This window comes from Silurus aristotelis, assembly GCF_946808225.1.
Source record: "Silurus aristotelis genome assembly, chromosome: 13".
Classification (NCBI taxonomy): domain Eukaryota; kingdom Metazoa; phylum Chordata; class Actinopteri; order Siluriformes; family Siluridae; genus Silurus; species Silurus aristotelis.
Window position 1 is genome coordinate 24055985 of NC_139586.1, and position 24846 is coordinate 24080830.

At 37.6% G+C, this 24846-nt stretch overlaps 2 protein-coding genes across 4 annotated transcripts; one reads left to right on the forward strand and one right to left on the reverse strand.

Annotated features, from left to right (window-relative positions):
- Nucleotides 1-284: 284 nt before the first annotated feature.
- On the reverse strand, nucleotides 285-3360 carry lsm7 (LSM7 homolog, U6 small nuclear RNA and mRNA degradation associated). Its single transcript, XM_083559492.1, has 4 exons — nucleotides 3245-3360; nucleotides 1798-1888; nucleotides 1588-1659; nucleotides 285-783 (listed from the first exon to the last, which is right to left on the reverse strand). Exons 1-4 carry the CDS (start codon nucleotides 3248-3250, stop codon nucleotides 641-643), a joined length of 312 nt encoding a protein of 103 aa, XP_083415618.1. The 5' UTR covers nucleotides 3251-3360; the 3' UTR covers nucleotides 285-640.
- A 1559-nt stretch (nucleotides 3361-4919) lies between these two features.
- Nucleotides 4920-24016, forward strand: sass6 (SAS-6 centriolar assembly protein). Of its 3 annotated transcripts, none has more exons than XM_083559190.1 (17): nucleotides 4921-5173; nucleotides 7733-7793; nucleotides 8119-8198; nucleotides 8311-8415; nucleotides 9002-9173; nucleotides 9569-9646; nucleotides 9732-9851; nucleotides 10088-10279; nucleotides 10375-10569; nucleotides 11655-11744; nucleotides 12838-13017; nucleotides 14118-14199; nucleotides 15587-15705; nucleotides 15965-16108; nucleotides 18207-18292; nucleotides 21074-21168; nucleotides 23522-24016. In XM_083559190.1, the coding sequence occupies exons 1-17, from the start codon at nucleotides 5109-5111 to the stop codon at nucleotides 23590-23592; spliced, it is 1935 nt and encodes a 644-aa protein (XP_083415316.1). In that variant the 5' UTR covers nucleotides 4921-5108; the 3' UTR covers nucleotides 23593-24016. The 3 variants fall into 3 exon arrangements, with proteins under 3 accessions (XP_083415318.1, XP_083415316.1, XP_083415317.1); XM_083559191.1 differs by lacking the exon at nucleotides 23522-24016 and adding an exon at nucleotides 21233-21288 and having other exon boundaries at nucleotides 21074-21189; XM_083559192.1 differs by lacking the exon at nucleotides 15965-16108 and having other exon boundaries at nucleotides 4920-5173.
- Nucleotides 24017-24846: the final 830 nt, after the last annotated feature.

The following is a 24846-nucleotide window of genomic DNA, read 5'->3' on the forward strand; positions in this document are numbered from 1 at the left end:
TTATTAAGATCAAAATGATTTTTTATTTAAAAAAATTTTGCACTGATATTTTTTATTTAGTTTTTATTAAAATAACTTGTGTAATACCACTTTATATATTTTTTTTCTATCTTATTTCTTTTTATTTAATTTAAAATATTTTATTGTGATTAAAAATGAGCAACTAGAAGCTTCTGTAACCAAAACAAATTCCTTGTAAGTGAAAACATAATTGTGATTCTGCACACATACGAAAGAACGTAAAAGTGCCATGAGTCAAACCCTTTATATATATAAAAAAAAAGAAAAAAAAGAGAGAAACACTAAGGTTTTATTTCATCTGACAAAAAAGTGGAACAAACAGGGAAAGGATTACCTTCAGACATTTTATCAACATCCAATTTAATTATTTAAAATAATGAGTAAAAATAAAGCTAGCACTAAGTGCACTCCATGTGATCTTGAGACTCGATACAGTTAAATTCAAATCCATATTTAGAAAACAAACTAAAAGATCTCCTGAGTGACCTTACAACCAGGAAAAAAAAACCACTATGTTACACCTGAACAAATGCGACATCCACAAATATGGATGCAACAAAAACTAAAGATCTTGTAGAAAAACACACACAATCCCTGCGTGTGTGTATGTGTGAGTGTGTTAGCCATCCTGCTGTTGGATGAAGGGGTTGGGAATGGCCTCCATGCCGTCTTGAGGACAGATGAGGACGACAGCAGTCCCTCGACATACGACGAGGCCGAGCTGCCTGGTGTCCTCAGTCAGTTTATACTGATCATCCGGGTCTGCAGAGGGTCATTGAAAAACAAACGCACACACACACACACCTTTGTTTTGTTTTATTTATTTATGCCATAGAAACATCTATTTTTTATTTTATTTTTTACAAAAAAAAGGCACAAAATTGATTCAAAGCATATGGCCAAAAGTATTAGGACACCCAGATTTCCAGCCATTTTTGGATCTTCCTCAAAATTGGAGACAATTGTATAGAAGTCTATACAATTGTCTATAGAAGTATAGTAAGAATAGCCTTTGAATGAAGAAGCATTGAATTTTTTCTTCACTTGAACTAGGAGACCCAAACCTGCTTCAGCATCACAAAGCCCCTGTGCATTTAAAAACAGAACATCCATGAAGATATGGTGTTCTCCTGCTATGGCGCTCTGACGCTCAAACCTATTGAACACCTCTGGGATGAGCTGGAACGCAAGCCTCCTCACATCACCTACAACATTACCTGACTTTACTAACACACACTCCAAAATCTAGTGGAACATCTTCGCAGAAGAATGGAGGGGCAAACAGGGACTAAATATAGCATAGGATATTCAAAAAAAGCACATTAATCTTATAGTCAGGTGTCTACAAACAGGTTTGGATCTCCCAAGTCAAGTGAAGGGAAATTTTAAAGCTCATGCGTCCAAAGACATCTTGTACAATTGGGTGCTTCTAAGTTTGTGGTAACTGTTTGAAGAAGAACCACAAATGGCTGGAGATTTCAGGTGTATTTTTGTTTATTGTGAGGGAGTCAAATACGCTTTTACCAAAACATTTCTTTAAGCTAATAGAAGATTTCAACTACTTACCACGCATGTACTCAATTGTACCATCCAACACCAGGTTCAGCAAAGGGTCAAACCCTTTTAGGACGCCACTCACTGTACAGCAAAAGACGATTTGAATAATAATAAAAAAGTTATTATAGTTATAAGACAAATTAATATAAAATTGACTATTTATTGAAAGGGAAAAGAAAAGAAAAGATGTAGATGTAATGGCTAACACCAGCTTCGCACCTTCACGTCCACCTTGGAATTTTACTCTGATGGTTTTGTCGATGTACTTTGACAAGTCAAAAATACTCTCCTTCTTCTTCTTCTCTTTATCCTGTAACGGCACCAGAGTGTGTTCAAATAAAACAATGTCTTACTATAGGGTTGTATCGATACAATACAACTTCCTCAATTCCACTTTTCTCATATAAAACACAATAACATACAATGAAATGTACAATGTAATGTAGTCCTAGTGTGGCTGCTGCACTGCACAAATAATGAGTGTGAAATGGAGAGAAACCAGCCGCAGCATTGCTTCAGTCCTTCTGAGTGTTTTAATTCTGGCTGTCGGTGGTGATGTTGAAGTCGGTTCCAAAACAACTACTTTAAACCATTTAAAAGCAAGTAATCGGAGCCAAAAATAAACTTTATACTAACCATTTGCTACCTTTAAAAGCCCTCCTAGCTTTTGCACCATATACCCCAGATTAAAAAAAATACATTTCTATGCAATATACATGCAAGAATTGGACAGTGAATGACTGGAACAAAGTTCTGTGGACATTTTGTAGGCTCTAAAAAATAAAAAAAACTTATGTACGATGTGAAACAAGAGAAAAGATCTTATCAGACTGCCTCATCCCCACAATCAAACATGGAGGTGGAAGCCTAATGGTTTGGGCTTGTATTGAAGCAGGGAATGTTGGAGAATTATTCCAGGTAAAAGGAAAACTGAACCAACATGGCCACCATTCAATAATTCAACACCATGCAAATTACATCCGGACTGAGGCTCATTGGAACCGACTTCACCATACAACAGGACAATGAGATGAAGCACAAGTCCATGTTCTGTAAGTGTTTTTGGGAGAGCAAGTAGTCGGCTGGAGTGTTCACGATCGTTGAATGCCCTGCACCTAAATTCTACTGAACTGCTCTGGGAGGAAATGGACCACAAGGTCAGAAAAAAATCTAGTGAAACTAGTGAAAACAACTTTGACAAGTTTTACAAGAAGCAGGCAAAGTATTTCAGCTGAATGTTTGGGGAAACTGCCCGGATGCCAAGAGTGTGTATTGTGTGTAATGTGTAATATATATTTATTTATAAATATATATTTATAAATATATATAAAATATGTATGCCTATTCTGAAAGCACTAATATATGTTATGGTAATATGTTATTATATTTCATTGAAAAATCTTCCCTTAAAACATTACATTACATTGTTAATATATATTACAGTCGCGTTTAAATAATTCCTGTTAAACAATACACTGACTGCTAGCTGACTAACACACATTCCCTTAAACGCTTAAAAATGGCAATAAGCATTATATCAGATGTCAAATTTGAGATTACATTTCTTTATTTACAGTATTAAGTGATATCTGAAGTGTTTTTAAATATGTAAATGCAACGTGAACAAAACATGGCTGTAATAAATAATCGCAAACATGCTACTCACCGCCATGTTTAAACTTCTTCCGCCGCCGCCATGTGCTTCACCTTTGACCTCCGGCTTTCCACCAATCACAATGTGGCTTATTTAATGCTTTTTTTTTTTTATTGATCTAAGTATTATTATTATTTTTTTTAAATAATAACAACTGTTATTGTTGTATAATTACAAAGTTTTTTTTAGGTCCCGTTTGTGTAGATAAAAAATAATATATCTCGTAGGCAAAGCTCGAGTTGTGTCCTAATTATACTGGGGTTCGGTTCCCTACTGCACTTGAAACTAATACTGAGTTCACTACATACATCCTAGTGTCCTGTTTTTACACACAAATCACAGAAAAGTAGGACTGAGCACACTGAAATCTACGTGTAAGAAAAAAATAAAGCTTAAAAAATAAATAGGTTTAACAAACAATACTGTTCGGGGTTTTTTTTTGTTTTTTTTAGTCATAGCAACCAAACAGAACATCTTTGTCTGATGAAGAGAAATTCTGTGAATAAAATACAAAGTCATATATATTATACATACACACATATATATATATATATATATATATATATATATATATATATATATATATATATATATATATATATATATATATATATATATATGAATATATATGAAAAACACATTCATTCTCTGCACCACAGAAAGAGCATAAAGATCAGTGTCTCGAAATATATTTTTTTAAATAAAGCTTAGAGAGAAAAGTATTTTATAAGATACATCCCTGACATTGTTGGTAATTGAATAATTAGAAGACAAAGTCCACACTGTTTTTCCAAAGTAATCATTCCAATAGGACACAACGTATGGGAAAGAAACAATCTCGTTCTGGAATATAGTCTAATTCTTCTTTTGTGACGTTAAAGAGTAGCCAAAAAAAAACCCATATCGTCGTAGTTTTAAAAAGATGAACTGTAGACAAAATAAACCCGTGAGATCTGAGTAATTATGGGCATTTTGGCCCCATTAGAAATGTCATCCACTGCAAAACATAGACAGAAACTCAGAGTAAAAAAGCAAGTAACTGTCATGACTGATTAAATGAGATATCAACCTAATATTATTGTTGAACCAATCTGGTAAAAATAATGACTTATTTTTGTAAAAAGAATACATTGGTTGTTCCAAATGAATAGAGTCTAAGCCAGAAAGTGTTGTTTATGTCTGTACTTTTGAGAGTCACCAACAACTAGAATCAAATTATTTGTGTGTCAACACACTTGGCCAATAGACCTGATTCTAATTCTGATGAAAAAGCGATGAAAAGTAAAATTATGTTTTTAGATCAGGTGCCAGGACAAAATCGCTTGGTTATTAAACTGTGAGAGTTTAAAGGGCAATTTAGTGATATTGTAGTTATATAATAATAACTGCCCACTTTAGAGACACTGTTCTGTTTGTGTTTAATTGTACCCAAAAATCATAGGATATCTATCTATCTATCTATCTATCTATCCATCCATCCATCCATCCATCCATCCATCCATCCATCCATCCATCCATCCATCCATCCATCCATCCATCCATCCATCTATCTATCTATCTATCTATCTATCTATCTATCTATCTTATCTCATCTCATCTCATCCATATCCATCCATCCATCCATCCCAGCTCTCATGCCTCGCTTTATTACAGTGTTCTACTTAGGGCGCTAAGAAGCGGATTGGAACACCGCCCTGCTCCCGCTGAGGGATCATCACTTCCGGTTTTAGTCGCCATTAGCGGGAGGCGACGCGCCAAACTCGAAATCTGCCGTTGACGCATGAAAACCTGTTAGACCGAGTTCAACAGAAACAAAAAACTTTATTACATTCAATCATCCTTATTTATTTTATTTTATTTTTTATGTAAAAAGGAAATGACGGAATTACTTTTCAACAAGACGCTGCAGGTGCACGTGCAGTGTAAAGACTGCGATGAGAGGTACACCAGGCATTATTTTTTATTTTCCGTGTTGATGCTAATGCTAATGCTAACCGCTAACAAGAAATGAGTTCGAATCAGCCGGAGATCCAATAAATTCAACGAAATCAACTTTTTTTTTTTAAAGGCCACATATTTAAAGGATATTGATTGTTTTTTTTTGTACTATTGTTCACAATTGTAATTATACAATATGCAAATGAAGTATGGTTAATTACCACTTAATGTTGAATATTTAATTAAATGAACGCTTATTTAATGTATAATTTTACAACCAATAATATAACATACTACAAAACAAAGCTCATTATTTTTTCTTTTTTACTTCTCACATATCATCAAATATCACATATCTGGTTGTCCGAGGTTACATTTACAGCACGTCACATTTTTAAAACTTCATATGTTTTATAAAATAGTTCATTTAAGACGATAAAATAAGGCGCGGGTTTATTGCGTCATCAAGGGAGTGACTATGTTTTGGATCTACAGTAATCGTTGCAATTTTAGTCATTTTTAACAATGGACATTGTCCCAAAGCAGCTTTACAGACATAAATAGGTTATGAAATTAAATTTTGCCCCTAATGAGCAAACCGGTGGTGACATTGTCAAGGAAAAACTCTTGAGAGGAACCAGACTCCAAAGGGATATCGTCCTCATCACCAAATGTCCATTGATTACAGTTCCATTATTGTTGACATATATATATATATATATATATATATATATATATATATATATATATATATATATATATATATATACATATATATATATATATATATATTATTATTTTTTTTTTTTAAATGCAGAACTCTTCATGCAAACTGTGGACCTGAGACGTTATGGTAGATTGTACTGCAATTAATATCAAATAGTCTATCATTAAAGTTCAAGATTTACTCAGTAATTTCATGGATCTTCAGGCAGTTCTTCAGGATGAATCAGGTGGTTGTGAAGAGAAGGTAGGGACAGGATCAGTGGTCATTGGTACCTCATGTTTAACTTGACACTGAGAGAGAGAACTAAGAATTATTAAATATTTCTATTGTTACATACAAGTTAGACACTTTACAGTGTGATCAGTAGAGACTCGGGCAAACTAAATATGGTAGCATAACTAATAGGAGAGCCAGAAAGTAACACAGACATAAAGTATCTCTGGGAATGAGTGGGTGGACATCAGCGTACAAACATCCCAGTTCACCAAAACACTCTTTTAGCTAAGTGATGAAGTCATTGGACTTTGTATCCAAAGGTCGTGAGTTCAAATCCCAGCCACATTAGGCTCCCACTTCTGGGCCCCTGAGCAAGGCCCTTAACTAAATAAGTGCTCAGTTGGGTGAATGACATAAATGTAAGTCGCGCTGGATTAGGGCATCTGCCGAAAAGTCAAGTCAATTTGATTTCTACTGCACTTTTCAGAACAGACATTGTCTCAAAGCAGCTTTACAGAAATCAACAGTCAAGGTGAATGGTGTGTATTTATCCCTGATAAATAGCCGTGGCGACTGCGGCAAGGAAAAACTCCCTTAGATGGTATGAGGAAGAAACCTTGAGAGGAACCAGACTCAAAAGGGGAACCCATCCTCATTTGGGTGACATTAAGAGTTTGATCATAAATCTTTCAACAATACAGAACACTGGAGAGTGACAACTAACATGAGTACTGGAGTATAAGATTATAAATAATGTTCTTTCTACAGTCTTATACAGTTTTTATGGTTATAAAACTAGGATCTACTGAGCTCAACATTTGTGATCATCACAGATCCAACACCAGCTTCTCCATGCCAGAGCCTTTAAACACTCCAGGAGGTCCAATGTCAAAACTCCACACATGTAGTGGGATCCAATTGGCACTGGTACGTCCTTAGATAGTACAGGATGTTTGCAAGTTCGGCATATACTTTTTCAAAAGGTCCATAATCTTCATGAGGTGGGACGTGACTGGAGCTGGCCAAATCGCAGTATGCCTCGGGATGGGGAGAGAAAGAGAAGCAGTGGAGAAAAATTAGCGTAGCTGCTGTTCATGATATTAACAGCACAAGTTGATAATGTGCATGTGATCATATGTTCTGGATCACAAGGTTATGAAATGCCATAAATGTAAATGTTACCTGAGAAAAACCTACTGATAAAAGGTTTGATTAAATAAATGTTTTTAACTTGCCTGAGACACTAAACAAACAGATTTAAATAAAAACTCAGTGTGTAAAAGTAAAAAAGATGTATATTTCTGTTCAAATTGTGGCCAAGGGATTGAAGGTATTGTCTAAATTATTTTATTGTTATTTATACACAAAACATTTAAAGGAAATGTAAAAATGTTAGTCATAAATTTTTTTTTTTTTATGTACTCCTTATGCATTTATTAGTTTTTATTATTTAGTTTTTATTTGTTTATTTGTTTGTTTGTTAGTTTTTCAAAGCAATAGATTGAAAAATGTCCCAGCATCTGAACCTCGACTTCATGTTTTATCGCTTGTTGTCTGCGCTCTTTTCGTTCATTATACAACTCGGATGTGTTGTTCATCGTTTTACTTGTTCCCTGTAGGCGGGCGGTTATCAGAGTCAGTATTGAGCTGCAGCTCGTTACGAACCCCATGCACAGACGGGTAAGTGTTTTTGAATCAAACAGCTTTCACATTTATACTACGCAGTAAGACTCACTGTCATGATAGAGGAGTTAATGTGTTATTTACATTTTTTTTGTTGTGTTGCAATGTCCTGTCATGTTTTATTAATCTGATATCACCGCAGTTTCCCAATGATTTAATAATTATTTATTTATTTATAATAAATAAAAAAAAACAACAGTAACTTTTAACGGTCTTTTTTTCTGTTGCATTTAATGTTGTAGAATGTTCATGAAACACATTTGTTCCTGTCAGAGCAGCTAAGTATATTATTTTCCGAAATCTTAACGTTATTATTTTTCAGGATTTGGTCGTGAGGTTGACGGACGATGCCGATCTCTACTTTCTATACAACCTTGTTATTTCAGAGGAGGATTTCCAAAGGTACATCGATTCATCGAGAAAGGTTTTTTTTTTGCGCAGCCATACAACTTTGCGATGAGTAACACAAATAAACCCACTTTCCCTTTTTTAAAAAAAAAAAAAAACGAAACAGCTTAAAAGTGCAGCAGGGTCTACTGATAGACTTCACCGCATTCCCACAGAAGTTTATAGACCTGTTAGAACAGTGCATCTCCGAGCAGAGCAAAGAAAATCCGAGGTGAGCAGAGCCCAATGATACGTCTGTTGTATATAACTGACTAACTTTGGAGACACACATTACAGAAATATAAACTTTTACACATTTTTTATAGAATTTTTGTGCATCTAGATTCCACATCATGACATAACATTACATAACGTATCCAATATGATCGGTGAATTGAATTACATTGATTATCTCTTCAAAATGGCACCTGTTAGTGTGTGGGATTTATTTATTACGCAGCAAGTCAACATATTGTTCCCAAAGTTGATGTGTTAGAAGAAGGGAATATGGGTAAGAGTAAGGATTTGAGTTTAACGAGGGCCAAATTGTGATGTCTAAACGACTGGGTCAGAGCATCTCCAAAACTGCACCTCTTGTGGGGGCTGTTCCCTTTATGCAGTGGTCAGCATCTATCAAAACTGAAAGCCCGTGTGGTCCGATCCAACAGACGAGCTACTGTAGCTCAAATTGCTGAAGTGTTAATCCTGTTTAATGCACAATGGGTCAGAACTGTTTTGGCATCAAAATGTGGACGAACACAATATTAGGTGGGTGGTCATAATGATTTTTTTATTTTTTTTTTCCCTCCCTGGCTAAGGTTTTTACTGCAGCTCTCCTCCCCGTCATCCCCACTAAACCACAGTTCTGCTAATCTGAACATCGTGGAGACCAACGCCTTCAAGCACCTCACACACCTGTCTCTTAAACTACTCCCTGGCTCAGATGTGGAAATAAAGAAATATCTGGCAACCTGTTTGGCCACCATGAAGGTAGAGGAGATGATCTGGAGATATTTTGTAATCTGTTTTGTTTGCTTGTTACTTCAAAGTATTAATTTATAGTTCTTTGTAAATTTTTTTGGTTTTATATATATATATATATATATATATATATATATATATATATATATATATATATATATAAACACTACACACACACACACCAGCCATATTTGGGTAACTGTTAGCACATAATTGGAAGCATGCAAGTGTATAGGATGTCTTTGTAAACGGTAGCAGGACATTTTCCCTTCATTTGAACTAAGAGCCCTAAACCTGTTTCAGCAGAACAATGTGCACAAAGCCAGCATGTATTGCAGCATGTGAAAGATCTTGAATGGCCAGCATAATAAGATTGTTTTACTGTATATAATTGCTGTTCTCAGGAGGAAAAGGATCAACTACAGCAAACTCTAAAGAAGACCGAAGAGGATCTGACTAGACAGCTAAACTACACACAGCAGGTACGCAGCTAGAAATGAAAAGTGTATGTGTGAATTTATAATCGATTTATAATCTAAAAAGAAGAGAACTTTGTTTTTGTTTTAGACACTATCAGAGAAGAGCCGAGAGCTGGACAAACTGCGCTCTGAATGGACCTCACAAACGACGACGTTGTCCAGCAGACACACGCAAGATCTCACGACAGAGCGTGAAAAAGCCCTGGAGGTGAACATAATAAACTTGTGTGCTGTTGTAGATCATTAATAAGTATTAATACTAAAAAAATTTTTTTATTACTGTTGGTGTTTGAATTGTAAAAATGCCAAACCTACTAAAAGATCTGTTCAAGATGACTAAATACACTATATGGACAAAAGGACACCTGACCATAAGATTCAGTACTTTTTGAACACTTCAACATTTAGGCTGAACCTAACCTCATCGTTTATGTACCTGTACAGATCCAGACGAGGCTGCAGCAGCAGAATGAACAGCTGAGGCGCGAGCTGGAGGCGACTCATCAGCGCAGCACGCATCAGCTTCAAACCCGACTCTCCGAACTGGAGACCTCCAACAGGGAGCTCACAGAGAAAAAGTACAAAAGCGACTCCACCATCCGGGACCTGAAGGCCAAACTGCTTGGCCTCGAGGAGGTAAGATTCCTTCAAGATTAAACCCTGTAGATTCTCGTAGCTGCTCAGCTTCGCATTGTCTTATTTATTTATTTTTGTATAATTTTTTTCTGCAGGAGTCTCAGAGGGCGAAGCAGCAGGTGACGTCTCTCCGGAGGGAAAACGGCACCCTCGATACAGAATGTCATGAAAAAGAGCGACTCGTTAATCAGCTGCAGACTCGAGTAGCCGTGCTCGAGCAGGAGATTAAAGACAAAGATCAGTTGATACTCCGGACTAAAGAGGTGCTCGAGGCCACGCAGCAACAAAAGGTTTTTTTCCCTTTTTTTTATTTATTAAAAAAAAAAATTTTTTTTATTTAATGACATTTCATATTTAATCTACATGGACAAACGTTTGTGGACACCTGACCATATAATTCGTATGTGTTTTTTTTTTTGACATCCCATTCTCTATTTTGTTTACTGTTCTAATAACCTCCACTCTACTGAGATGTTCCACCAGATTTTGGACTGTGTTTTGGAGATTTGTGAGCTACATTTAGCCACCAGGGTGTTCGTACATAGATATTGATGTAGGTGAGGTGAGGAGGTCTGGGGTGCAGTCAGCATTCCAATTCATTCCAATAGTGTTCAATAGGGTTGAGGTCAGAGCTCTAAAGCAGGCCACAGAAGATCATCTACACCAACCCATGTAAAACATATCTTCATGGTGTTGGCTTCATGCTCACGGTTCTCCTGATTCAAGTGAAGGGAAATTTTAATGCTGCTGCAAGCAAAAATATCCTATAGAGTTGTGTGTCTCCAATTTTGGTCACAGTTTGGGGAAATAACCCCATATGGCTACAAAAGTTAGGTCTCCCAATATTTTTGTCCATATAATATAGATATAGACCTAAAATGATTGTCACGATAAATAGCAGATTTTACATGATGGAATATCAGATTTAATTCACTTTGGGTTTTTATTTTTTATGTCACGGTTTGAAGTTCATGCAGGAGCCTGTAGAATGCCTACAAAAGTGCTCACTTATGTTGTAGCAGCTATAAAAGTAAAAAAAAAAAAAAGTGTGGTTCTGAGAAAGTAAAATCCCCTCGGCCCAGAAAGGTCTGAAAATGTTCCACTGTTTTAAAAAAAATCACCGACACTGACCCTCCCCTTTCTTTAACTAAAACGTACCACATAATACAATTTTAAAATGAGTTGATATGGTTCAGTTTGCACTTCATAACGCTTTGGAATAAGAGCATTTAATGTATATACAGCTTTCACTGTGGGAGCTGCTGTTACAGAAAACAAATCACCACCTTCCACCCAATCACAGTCCAGAATTTATTATTGTGGCATAACATTTCTTATTAACCTCTTTTTTTTTTTTCTTTTTTTTTTTGCTTAGTGCTCTGTTGAAGAAACATCTGGGAGTAAACAGCTACAGATTGGAAAGTTGGAGTTGACTGTGAAGTCCTTGTCTGAGGAGCTTATAAAGGTTAGTCAGAGGTTTCTACAGTAATAACAGGCTTGTTTTTAGCAGAATGTAACCGAATAACAGGTGAAAGTGTGGTTAGGTAGGGTGTATTTAACCCAATACACATTGCAGTATTAAAGTTTTTGAATGATTATACTTTTAAAGTACTATATGGATAAAAGTTTGTAGACACCTGATCGTAAGATCACATTTGTTCCCCATTTGCTGGTATAAATTCCACTCCTCTGGGAAGATGTTCCACTAGATTTTGGAGTGTGCTTGTGGAGATTTTTAGATTCACAGGGTTTCTGTGGGGTCTTAAAGTCAAAAATTTTGAAATCCAAATTTTAGCCCTTAAAAAGTCTTTATTTATGATTTTTTTTTAAACCAGTCTTAATTTTACAATGTCCATATAAAAGCCAACAATAACGGCAAATATAATTAACCCACAAATGAGACCAATATGCAACAGCCAATCAGCGTTCTGTTATTGACACGAATCTCCTTTTGATTGAAGCACAGACGTGAAACGATTTTATTTTTCAACTATGGGGAAATGCAAGTTTAGCGTTTAGATTCTTGGCTTGAAAACATAAATAAATTTAGGGCTTAGTTAAGGCCAGTTGCTAACAACACGTGTGTCTTAAATATAATTTTTAATGGTCTTAAAAAGTCTAAACTCTGACTTTGTGAAACCTCCAGAAACCCTGTATTCAGCCACAAGGCTGTTAGTAAATTCAGGAACTGTTGTAGGTGAGGTGAAGAGGCCTGTCGTTGATGTCAGAGCTCTATAACAGGCCACTTAAGGGCCATTACTCCAACTTAAAGAAAGCATATCTTTTAAGGCACAGGCTTGGGTCTTCTAGTTTCTGTACGTTTGAGAACCTCCAGCTGTGTGGTAACAGTTTGGAATAAAACCACTTATGGCTGGAAAAGTCAGGTGTCCCAATTGCTTTTGTCCATATAGTATATGCAAAACTGGTTTACATCATTCGATTTTGGAATTCTAAAGCAACTCATGAAGAACCGGGCCTGTCATGGAATGCTCCGAGACGAGCATTCGGTTTTGGAATTTGCTTGAAATACTGACCTGAGGCATGGGTGTGTCCTTCAGGCGAACGGCATCATTAAAAAGCTGCAAGGCGACCTCAAGGCTCTGGTGGGGAAGATCAAGGTGAAGAACACGGTGACTGTGTCTCAAGAGAAAGTGCTGCAGGAGACGACGGAAAGACTGCAGCGGGAGCAGAGGGAGCTGCAGGACACGCAGCACAGACTAAAGCTCAAGGAGGACGAGGTAAACAATTTTACATCAGTAATTGGAAGTTGTTCTTTATGGAAGATCAAACATTTCTGCAATTTTGTGCCAGTATTTTGAACTTGCCTGTATGAAGTGTCCTCATGGAAGCCCTTCCCCTTTCTAACATTTCGCTATGGCAGTGTTCAAGCCAGTGCTTTTGCCTTTTTTTTTTTTTTTTTTTTTTTTTTTTTTAAAGCATCATTTCTAAATCTATCTAAATTCTAATCTAGGTTTTATACCAAATAATATTTAATTTTGCACAGGGTTTAAGCTTCTGCAGTTGAAACATTCATTTGCAAGCTTAACTTTAAGCTTCTATGCTCTGCTACAGTGATATTAAGAATTTTATTAATAAAGGTTAATCCTTTTAGTAAGAATCATGCAGTTTTAACTCTAACTATATATATAATATAAATATAAATATTAAAAAAATCCCTTTCTCTTTGTACCTTAGAGCGATTTTACAATAGGAAACATTATTGAGAAATGCAGTGCATTGTGGGATTTACTTTTCATTTGATGAAAAATCGAATCTCTACAGAATCGACTGCTTTATGCCTCTATCTGTTCATAAAGCAGTGATTGCAGAATTAAGGTTCTGTATTATGGATTAGAAGGTCAGGTGGTTTAAACCCCAGCACCACCAAGCTGCCACTTTTGGGCCCTTGAATAAGGCCCCTAGCCCAGTGTGATCCATTGGCATTGTATCATGGCTGACCCTTCACTCTGACCCCAGCTTTCTAACTAGGGCCGCTGTTATCAATTATTTTAGTAATGAAGTATTCTAAATATGAACGATTATTCCATTGATAAATCGATTAATCGGATAAGGAGTACTTTCTGTATTAAAGAGCAATACTAAATAATTGCTAAGTAATTTGTTTCCTTTTCAGAAAAAGTAATAATGGTCCGTGGGAAACCCGAGTGCTCCGTGTGTGAGTCAATTAAATGAAGAATTTTTGTAATCGAGTTACTCGGGAATCACTTTAGCCCTTTTTTATTTTATTATTTTTTTTTTTTACAAAATGGTATGTGCCAATAAAATAAATTCCCTGTGTCTAATGTATGTAGAAAATAAAGGTTGTTTCTGTTTTTAGGTCTTGAAGTTAAACGAACAGTTGGAGACCACTGGTAAAAAACTGGACGAGAGCAGAGAAGTGCTGAAAACAAATGAAAACGGTGCGTATCTGTGTCAAGGTTTTGCTCCTTGCTTTAATAGTAGTGATTGAATCGAAACAATTATTTTTGATAGACATGAATTAAAAATTTTCTTGCCTGGATTTCATGTAGATAATGCTGTATTACAGAAACCCTGATAAAGCTTAATTAAAAACAGGTCACTACAATGTTACATTTTTAAATAACTAATTACTTGAGTAAAGATCCGTGAAATTAAGGTTGCATTTAATCACCCATCACTGCAAACCTCATCAATAATGGACATTTGGTGCCACCCAGATGACGTTCCCTTTTGAGTCTCAGGAAGATGCCACATTCGCCACTGTCTTGCTAGTTACGAAACAAACGTATACATTCTTTAATAACCACTTTATCTCTGTGAAGCTGCTTTGAGAGAATGTCCAATGTTATAAGCGCAATACAAATTAAAATTAATTGAATTTAACTTTCATCAGATAATTTGGAAATGGAGTAAACCACCGCTTTACCGCAGTTCGAATCTCTCGCCCATGATTTATTGCAGAATTGCATTTTCCACATAACTAATGTTTGGCTGATTTTCCCGGTCTCTCCCGTATAGCACGATAGCAAAAAAAAACTTTTGTTTTTATGGAGTTTTATGTTGAAATAATGAATTATTTAAATAATAATAATATAATTATTCATTATAAAATGACGTGAAATGTTAATACAGTACTGTATACATAATATAGCGGTTTTGGGGTGGCGTCCGTTAATCACGTTTTTTACTTTTTTGTTTATTTTGGAACGTAATCATCGCAATAAACTGGGGATTATTGTACTCCATTTATTTTGACATCCAAATTAAAGTCATAGTTCTCGATTCATTTTCTGATTCTGCACATTTTTACATCTGTGTGACCAATTGCATGAGTAGCTGTGAGAGGGTTTTGCCCCCCCCCTTCCCTAATTCCCACAATTTTATAAATGCATAATAAAGGGCAACATGTCAGGATTTTCTCTTTGAAGCTGGACATAAAATGATTAAGAATCCACAGCGCTAGCATTAGCCGCTAGCCACTTCCTGGTAAACGTGAAAAGGATTGCATTAGGCACATGTGTGTGGAAAAATTTTGATACAAACACATGTACCGTGTCCACATAGTGTCTTTAGAATCTCTTTTGTGTATGTCAAGCAACTACAACGATGTAGAGTTGAGCAATGTTAAGCACTTAGAAAACGTTGTAAAAACGCGCTGTCTTTGGAGTCAATTCCACACAGAAATTGAGTCACCGTTTGTACTATAAAACTAGGTAGAATATATTGATGAATGAAAATTACTTACTGGTGCCGGAATCCTGGCTGGAAATGCAGAGTAAATCTCTCTTTTGTTTTTTTTTGTTTTTTTATCTCCTTGACCTGCAGTGATAACATGGCTGAATAAGCAGCTGAATGAAAACCAGCTGTGCAGGAAGCAGGACACTCTTGGTGTGTTTGAGACACCACAGCCTGGACTGAGACTTGCACCTGCTTCTCACAACATGGTAACACACACACTCTGATTCCTGCTCATCTGATTAATCAGGTCATCATAAATGAAGTCCCGTGTGTGTGTGTGTGTGTGTGTGTGTGTGTGTGTGTGTGTGTGTGTGCGTGCGTGCGTGCGTGCGTGCGTGCGTGCGTGCGTGCGTGCGTGCGTGCGTGCGTGCGTGCGTGCGTGCGTGCGTGCGTGCGTGCGTGCGTGCGTGCGTGCGTGCGTGCGTGCGCGCGCTACCTGACGTATCCTTTTTCTTCTTTCTCTAGCTTGATAGTAAGACTTTCTCCTCTCTGGGCCAGCCGTATCCTGTAACCTCCACGTTAAACTCCAAGCATTCGTTTCCTCTGTCATGTGTGAGCACTGGACCACGTTCCATCCTCACTTTACACAATCCCAACCCAGGACCAAAGGCAGGCTCTTTTTTTTCTTCCCCCTTTTCTGTCCTTTTATCTGTTTTCACAATCTTTTTGTCATTAGCACACTTACTTTGTAGTTTGCATGCACTTCATTTACTAGGTCACTATGTGAGAAATAGATCATGCTGTCACAGGGGTATAACGATTATTTTCCTATGACATCCTGAAGTGTTTACGCTCTCGCACCACAGTCAGTTATTCGCTGATCAGGCATAACATTATGATCGCCTGCCTAATATTGTGTTGGTCCCTTTTTGCTGCTAAAACAGTCCTGACCCGTCCAGCATTAACAGTGACTTCTTCAGCAATTTGAGCTACAGTTGCTCGTCTATTGGAATCGAACCACACTGGCCAGCTTTCACTTCCCACGCGCATTGATAGATACTGACTAGGGCTGAACGATTTTGGGAAAATAATCGAATTGAAAGTTAAAAAAAATTTTTTAAGCCAAATGCTGAGGATGGAGCCACCAGGAAGGAGGAAAAGAGGAAGGCCAAGGAGGAGGTTTATGGATGTGATAAGGGAAGACATGCAGGCGAAAGAGGGGTGAAAGAGGCAGATGTAGAGAACAGGGAAGTATAGAGATGGATGATCCGCTGTGGTGACTCTTAATGGGAGAAGCCGAAAGAAGAAGAAGAAATCCAATTATTTTTTAAGCTCTTTATGTTCTATATTATTCAACAAAGACCCAATATTAGATAAGTTAAAAAAAATGTCTGTAGGCCAGATCTATATGTTACACCGAAATTAGGTGACGCATGAATTGATAGACATTTTTATTTAATAACGGCAATTACCGTAGTAAATTGAAAATATTTGTTGAACTGTCAGCCTCGTTAGCATGTAATAATTATAACATAAAGCAAGTGTAGATTGCAGAAATATTAAAAACAAATCTGTGCCTTTACCACACTCAGTATTTAGGTCATTTAAAGTCACTGTAATGAACATATGTAAACCTGTCGATTGCACTTTTTAAACACTGTCTGTGAACTTTATATAATTTTACTGATCTCCACTCAGTAAAGTAAAACACAAAGTGCAGAAAAATAAAGGAGAGCAAATATCTGCCTGTATCTCTTTTTAAAAATCTGCAGGGCACTTGACCACATATCATGTGTACCAGCGAAAAAGCATTTCTTGTGTAGCTCCGGTATGGCTACCTGGCGAACATATGTGCAGAGGGGCATGCTGTACCGCTTATCCAGTGTTTTTATCAAAGCCCTAAACCCAGGCTTGTTTACCGTACTTGGTGTTACTGCTTGAATAATTTCCATGTGCCCTAAACAAGTAAAGTCCAGAAGCTTTTATTGTCATTCCAATCGCTGACGCAGTACACAGTGAAATTAGACGTTTTCCCAGAACCCTGGTGCTACATAAAACAACAAAGAGCTGCATTACACAACATAGAGCTACATAACAGAACACAGAGCTGAGGACTAAAATAAGTGTCCTTGCCACATAAAGCGCATCAGTGTTCTTCACTTCACCTCTCACTGGTCATAAAGTTATGTCTGGTCAGTCAAAGTAATTACAAATTTATCTGAGGCAAAAAAAAAAAGAGAGTGGGACAAAAGGGTGATGCTGACTATATCGACAAAAGTATTGGGACGCCTGATATTTCCGGCCATGTGTGGTTCTTCCCCAAACTGTTACCGTAAAATTCGAGGCACGCAATTGTATTGGATGTCATTGGATGCGTTAGGATTACATTTTCCCTTCACTTGAACCAAGAGACAAAAACCTGTTCCAGTGCCCTTCTGCACAAAGCCAACTGCATGAAGATATGCTTTGCATGGGTTGTAGTGGAAGATCTTGAGTGGCCTGCTATAGAGCTCGGACTTCAACGCTATTGAGCACCTTTGGAATAAATTAGAACACTGACTGCACCTCAGTGCACCCGAGATTAGCCAAATCACAGGTTACACAGGTTTAATAATGTGTGTATGTGGAAGGCAGTAAATGAACTATAGATACGATAACTTATAAGAACAAGTTTATTAATACTAAACTTTAATTTGCTGCTGCAGAATACGAATCGACACCTTCAGCGGTATAAACCGATGCATTTGTGTTCGCTCCTCACCGACAGGTCCACTTCAACCCGATGAGTGCCAAGGCCAAGATGGATGGAAACGAAAACCCTACAGCATTACAGTCGTCTTCCAATAAGGAGAAGTGAGTCATGAATTAGTTCTTCACACATTCACTACAACACACTGGCATGGAGGAGTTGGTGTTGGATCTGTAATGATCTTAGTTGTTGAGCTATTTTAAGAGTCGGTTAAGATCTTTCACTGACTTTATAAGACTGTAAAAAGGACATCACTCATCAAACACGCCAGTGCTCAACTCTTTCTCTCTTTCTTGATATCACCCAAATGAGGATGGGTTCCACTTTCAAATCTGGTTCCTCCCAAGGTTTCGTCCTCATACCATCTAAAGGAGTTTTTCCTTGCCACATTCGCCCCAGGTTTGCTCATCAGAGATAAACGCACATATTTCCCCACATTCTGCAATGTCCACTGTTATAGATATAAGCTTAAAACTACTATAGCAGCAACTAGAGCATTCTGGTGACTGATACCATCGTAAAAATCAAGGCAGATATTGTACAAAAAAAAAAAAAAGGAAAAGAAATAAACACAAGTTTGAACTCTGAGACTGATCAAACACTGTACACTTGTATGGATCAATTCCAAATTGTAATCACCTGGTTAAACCTCACACTGTCATCTCCTAATACCAACATGGTCTACTATACTGCAACCCTGAACCTTGGACTTATTTGGGAGTCAATTTCACTGTCTCGCTTTACATACCATGCCCAAATTATATAGCTTATATAGTTACGTCTTTTATTTACTACTTTATTATCTTGTAGTTTTTCCTTTTTATAGCCCCAGCACACTATGACAAATTCCTTGTACCTGCAGCCCATGATATTTTGCAATAAATAAGATTCTGATTATACTTCTAATTCCAATGTGAACTCTACGAACTCTGAGAACATCAGATGAACAGACGAGATCAAAACATGCCTGACATTCGCGGCTGTACAACTTGTTTTCAACCTTCCGAGCTCCTCCCACACCACCCTACTGCTACACTCTCACACTCGCTTCCCGCATCGGATTTAAAACAACATTCCTCTACTACAAAGCCAAAAACCGGACCAGTACCTCTCTGTATCACAGCTCTTATCTCACCCCCACACTGCACCACACACCCTCTGGTGCTCAACTGGTCCCTTCATCTCTCCGATTACCAGGAAGACCTACTTCAAGGTTTGTTTTTTCTGTTCTGGCACCGAGATGAAACGAACTTCTACTTGATGTCCGAGCAGCTGAGTCTGTGTGATATAACAGTCTTAAAACATTGCCTAAAGATCAGATCGATTTTCTTTTACAACAAATAGTTTAGACTGATGTTGTTATTCAGTCTGTCTTGATGAGCCAGCATTTAAATGTAATTATTGATTAAGCACTTTATAATTTTCATACCCCAGAAACTACTGCACTGATTAATTGATGGGTGGAGAACAAATGCGCTAAACTAACGAGACAGACGTCGGTGACGTGGACGGTGAAAGTGAAATGCTGTCGAACCGAAAGTTATTCAGTGCAATTCAGACCAGTGTCTAAATTCTGAATCTGAATTAACAATTTCTCTCAATCGTAAATTACATTGTAACAGATTAGAGGTCAACTGATCTGGGGTTTTTTCCGGCCAATGATTTAGAAATCACCGTAGCCGATGCCGATATTTTTTGTACGGTTTTCTAACCATTAATAAGATGTGGTACACAAAATTGCTCAACATTTATTCAACAACACAAGACACATTCAGTGCAGTTGTTAGCAGGTTTTAATCCCCGTGCCGACCTGTAGCCTAAACTACGACTGGTTGAAGGATCGCTAATAATACAGTTCTAAATGTTATTCTCATTCTCTCTACAAAAACATCATTATATTTAACCACTAAAATATATAAGTCAAGATTAAAAATGAATAATAAGAACTTAAAGCCTGTGACACACGAAGCTGACGGGATTTTGAGCGAAACTCTGATACTCTACAATGGAAACTCTGATAGGCTAATTAGCATAGCGAATGAGCACTCGAGGAAAAAGAAAGCGGACCAGTTAGTAATGATCGCGACGGGTGGAAACGCTGCTTGCTTTGTATGTTCACATTTCTGGCGCTTTCGTTTTCCCTGTTTGGATGCTGAATAAAGACTACTGCCACCTGCTGGTATGAGAGACCGATGTTCTTTCACGCAGCACAATCGGCTGTACCGATTCATTGAAAAATGGCAGAAATCAATCAATCGATCCACCTCTATAACATATTTTTTCTTCTTCTTCTTTTTTTTTTTGCTGTGAAAGTGCATAACTTGCATTAGACTCAATACATGGACTGTAGTGGTATTTTGTTTTTTTGTTCTTGGACTTTAATTTGCAATGGTGTTCCTTCAATTAAGAACAACTATTTTAAGATTAATATCTCCTTGTCCTTTCTGAACTACACTAGAATTCCCCACCCCCCGCTATTTAAAATGTACCGTGTTAAATTTTACGCTGTACCTTTTAAATTAGTAAATTTTTACTTTTACTTAGAGTTTTGGACCGGTCACTTTACTTGGACTTCAGTAAAATTTCATTGAAGTACCTACTTTTATTTGAGAAGAATATTTTCCACCTCTGCTGGTGTGTACCATAGTGTTCTCCTTATTCACAGTCCACAGTTATTCACAGTATTCAACAGACTTGAGGTATTTAGCGTGACTAGTTTCAGAAATGGATTGAAATCTTTTACTCTCAAACCAGTTTATTGCTGTTTGTCACCATCTTGTCCTCTTAATATTCCTTACAGAAAAGCACTGACATTATAAACAGCATTCATGTTGGGTCAAATGCTGTTTTTAATGTTTTTAATACCGTTCTTCCTCTGTCTATAGTGGCGAGACGCTCGGGTTGGACTCGAAATACTTCGAGAGACGAGATGAGAGCATCCCCCTGCGTGGCCTAGTACCCAGCATGCACCTAAACAAAGGTGAACAAAAAAATTTGACATGTTACAGTATCTAACAAAAGTGAGTACACCCCTCACATTTCAGCAGCCATTATACTATTATCTTCTAAAGGGACAATATTTTAGAAATAAAACTTGGAAATATTTTAGAGTAGTAAACGTGCAGCTTGTATAGAAGTATATATTTACTATCCTCTAAAAATTACTCAACATACAGCCATTATGGTCAAAATAACTGGCAACAAAAGTGAGTACACCCTAAGTGAACATGTCAAAACAGTGTCAATATTTTGTGTGAGCACTACTGTTATCCAGCACTGCCTTAATCCTCCTGGGCATGAAATTCACCAGAGCTGCACAGGTTGTTGCTGGGATCCTCTTTCACTCTTCCATAATGACATTATGGAGCTGCTAATCTTAAGACACATGGCACTTCTTTACCTTCCACTTGAGGATGTCCTGCAGGTGCTCAATAGTGTCCAGGTCTGGAGACATACTTGGTCACTCCATCACCTTCAACTTCCTCACCAAGGCAGTTGTCATCTAGGTGGTGTGTTTGGAGTCGTTATTATGTCAGAAAACTGCTGTTCGGCCAAGTTTCTGAAGGAAGTGCATCATGTTCTGCTTTAGAATGTCACAGTACATGTTGGAATCCATGTTTCCCCTCAATGAACCGCAGCTCCCCAATACCAGCAGCACTCATGCAGCCCCAGACCATGATGCTACCACCACCAAACAAGTTTATCTTAGTCTCGTCTGAAAACAGGACATGGCTTCAGTAATTCATGCTCTTGGACTGTTTGTCTTCAGAAAACTGTTTGCAGGTTTTCTTGTGAACCAGCTTCAGAAGAGGCTCCTTCTGGGAAGATGGCCATGAAAACCGACTTGTTGCAGTGTGTGCTTTATGGTCTGAGTACTGAAAAAAGGGATCTTCTGCTTCTGCAACCTTTACAGCAAAGCTGCAGCACTCGTGTTTTTTGAAGCAGCTTCTGCACCTGACGTGCATCTGCACGAGGACTCAACTTCTTTAATCGACTCTTGTGAGGCCTGTTCTGAGTGGAACCGTCTTGGAAATCCTCTGTATGACCCTGGCCACTGTATTGTAAGTTAGATTCAGGGTGTTACCGATCTTGCTTAGGCATCTTTGTGAAGAGCAACAATTCTAATTCTCGAATCCTCAAAGTTCTTTGCCATAAGGTGCCATGTTGAACATCCAGTGGTCAGTATGAGAGAATTTTACTCAAAGCACCAAATTGTAACTGCTCTAATACAAGATACACACATTTGTATGGTTCTGTCAAGCAGACAAAAACATTGAACAAGTGGTGAACGAAGTACCCAAATCATGTACTTGAGTAGAAGTAGAGATACACTCTGTGAAATATCACTTAAATACCTTTTTAAACTTTTAATTAAAAGTACAAAAGTATTTGCCTTCAAATGTACTTAAGTATCCAAAGCTCTATGATTTTATTATGGCTCTAATGTTCCTATTATAATTTTTAGCACAAGACTCTTTGCTTAATCAACTCAGTTCATATTTATATTTTAAACACAATATAACCTAAACGATATACAGTTATTAGTTATTTTATTACATGCATTAGCATATAGTATGCTACTAACGAGATGTGATAGAGCTGCATACACACCTTTTACCTTGTGCACTTCCCCCTCCCCCGCTTCATCTCTCTCTCTTTTTTTTTTTTTTTTTCTCCTGAACTGGGCTTTTATTTTTTTTCGTCATCCATAATTTTAATTTGGATTCAGTTCTCCTTACTGACGCTTCTCCGAGTGGTGGGTGCACACTCCGAGTCCCGACCCGGTTCACGGACTGTTATGTGATATAATAATTGATGCAACCGTGCAAATGAGCAGTAAAAAACTTTTTATTTTTTACAGATTTAAAAAAAAATTAATAAATCTGCCTCTGCCAAGAGCTAATCGAAACATAGAGCGCTCTCTACACTGATTAACGGCTAATTGTGTGATGGACCATTTAAGTTTTTATGTACTCTAATATAAAGCAAATGTAGTTGAGTAAAAATATATTTGACTTTGAATTGTAGTGAAGTTAAAGTAAAAGTCTCTCCAAATGGGAATACTTTGAAGTATTTTTTAATTTACTTTTGTTGACATTATTTTGACAATAATGGCTGCATGTTTTTGTTTTCAGAGGACAGTAAATCTGTGCTGCTATAGATGGATGGATGGATAGAAAGGAGCTGCACATTGACTTAAATCTATCCAGGTTTCATTTTGTATAAAACTGTCCCTTGAGAATATACACTAAAATGGTTGCTGAAATGAGAGGGGTGTATTCACTTTTGTCAGATACTGTATATAACCATACCTGCTCTGTATTTGTTCCCAGAAATCACTAAACCCTCCTCAAACATGGCTGGAACAAAACCTGCTGCACCATCAGCATACTTCCCTGGATGATGTCCACCTTCCACTCCCTCACCCCCAGTGTATGAAGCACCAACTCTCAGGAGCTTCTGCACATCTTTGTGTCATGTGTTTTAAGTGTATTATGCTTTTTAAATTATTTATTAAACACTTTTTTATAACCATTGCAGCGGAGTGCTGGTGCATACAGGAATTATTGTTTTGGTTTTGAATGCAATGTCTACAGGTGGTGAATTTTCTATGGTGCTATTGAGTGGAGAGACATGGCAAACAAAACAAGATCAGTAATTGTGCACGTAAAACTCATGACTAATGAAAATTAGACATCAGTTTGAGTGTTCTGTTTGATTGTATAGAAGTTGTATATAAAGCCTACATGCGATTCCTGGTCGGTTTGTGGATATACACAGTGATGTACTTGGATACTTGAATTAATAAATCATTTCTCTTAAAACCATTTCTACAACTGTCTGATGAACCTGGTGTTCTAAAAGAGCTTGTAAACAACTGATATTTTAATTCAGTATGACTATTTTGAACAGTATTGGGAAAAGCAGAGGCCATACCTCCTTTAACTGCAGTCCCAAAGCCATAACACTTACAGGAACTGAAAAAGACCCCATTTCTTTCAATGAGTGTCAGCCAGATGCCATTCCTCTTTCACTGGATTTAACACAGGCCACACCTCAGTCACATGCAGCAGCATTCACACCTCCTCCATCGGGCATTTCAGCCAGATGCCAAGCCTTCCTAACAGGGACAAAGGCCACACCTCCTTTAATGGGCCTTAGAAAGAAGCCATGCCTCTGTCACACCACTGTGCTGAATGGGATAGACAGAGACCACGCCTCCTTCCTTAGGCATGAAAACCTTCGATCACAAAGGACCACACCTCCTTTATTGGGACTTACACATAAGCCACTCCTAAACTCCTTTAGATGTCTTAGCCTGTCGTTGCCAAGCCTCCTTTACTTTAAATGACACATAGGTCACACCTTCACACCACACCTCCTTTACTGGTAATAACACACAAGACTTTTCCTGGAATGGGGCAGACTGAGACCACACCTCCTTCATTAAGCATGAAATGCTGAAGCAATGATCATTAGGACTGACACACAGGCCACACCACCTTCAGTGGAACTGACACACACAGGCCACACCTCCTTCAGTGGGACTGAGACAAACAGGCCACACCTCCTTCAGTGGGACTGACACACACAGGCCACACCTCCTTCACTGGGACTGACACACAGGCCACACCTCCTTCACTGAGACTGACACACA

Excerpts from the sequence above, each read along its gene's own strand:
- lsm7 (XM_083559492.1), bottom strand. Across the intron at positions 1,660-1,797 it reads ATTCCAAGGTGGACGTGAAG|TGAGTGGCGTCCTAAAAGGG; the intron begins GTGCGAAGCTGG and ends TTTGCTGTACAG. Across the intron at positions 784-1,587 it reads TACAATTGAGTACATGCGTG|ACCCGGATGATCAGTATAAA; the intron begins GTAAGTAGTTGA and ends GACCCTCTGCAG.
- sass6 (XM_083559190.1), top strand. The coding sequence starts at position 5,109 with ATGACGGAATTACTTTTCAACAAGACGCTGCAGGTGCACGTGCAGTGT. Across the intron at positions 10,280-10,374 it reads AACTGCTTGGCCTCGAGGAG|GAGTCTCAGAGGGCGAAGCA; the intron begins GTAAGATTCCTT and ends TTTTTTCTGCAG. Across the intron at positions 18,293-21,073 it reads TCGTCTTCCAATAAGGAGAA|TGGCGAGACGCTCGGGTTGG; the intron begins GTGAGTCATGAA and ends CTCTGTCTATAG.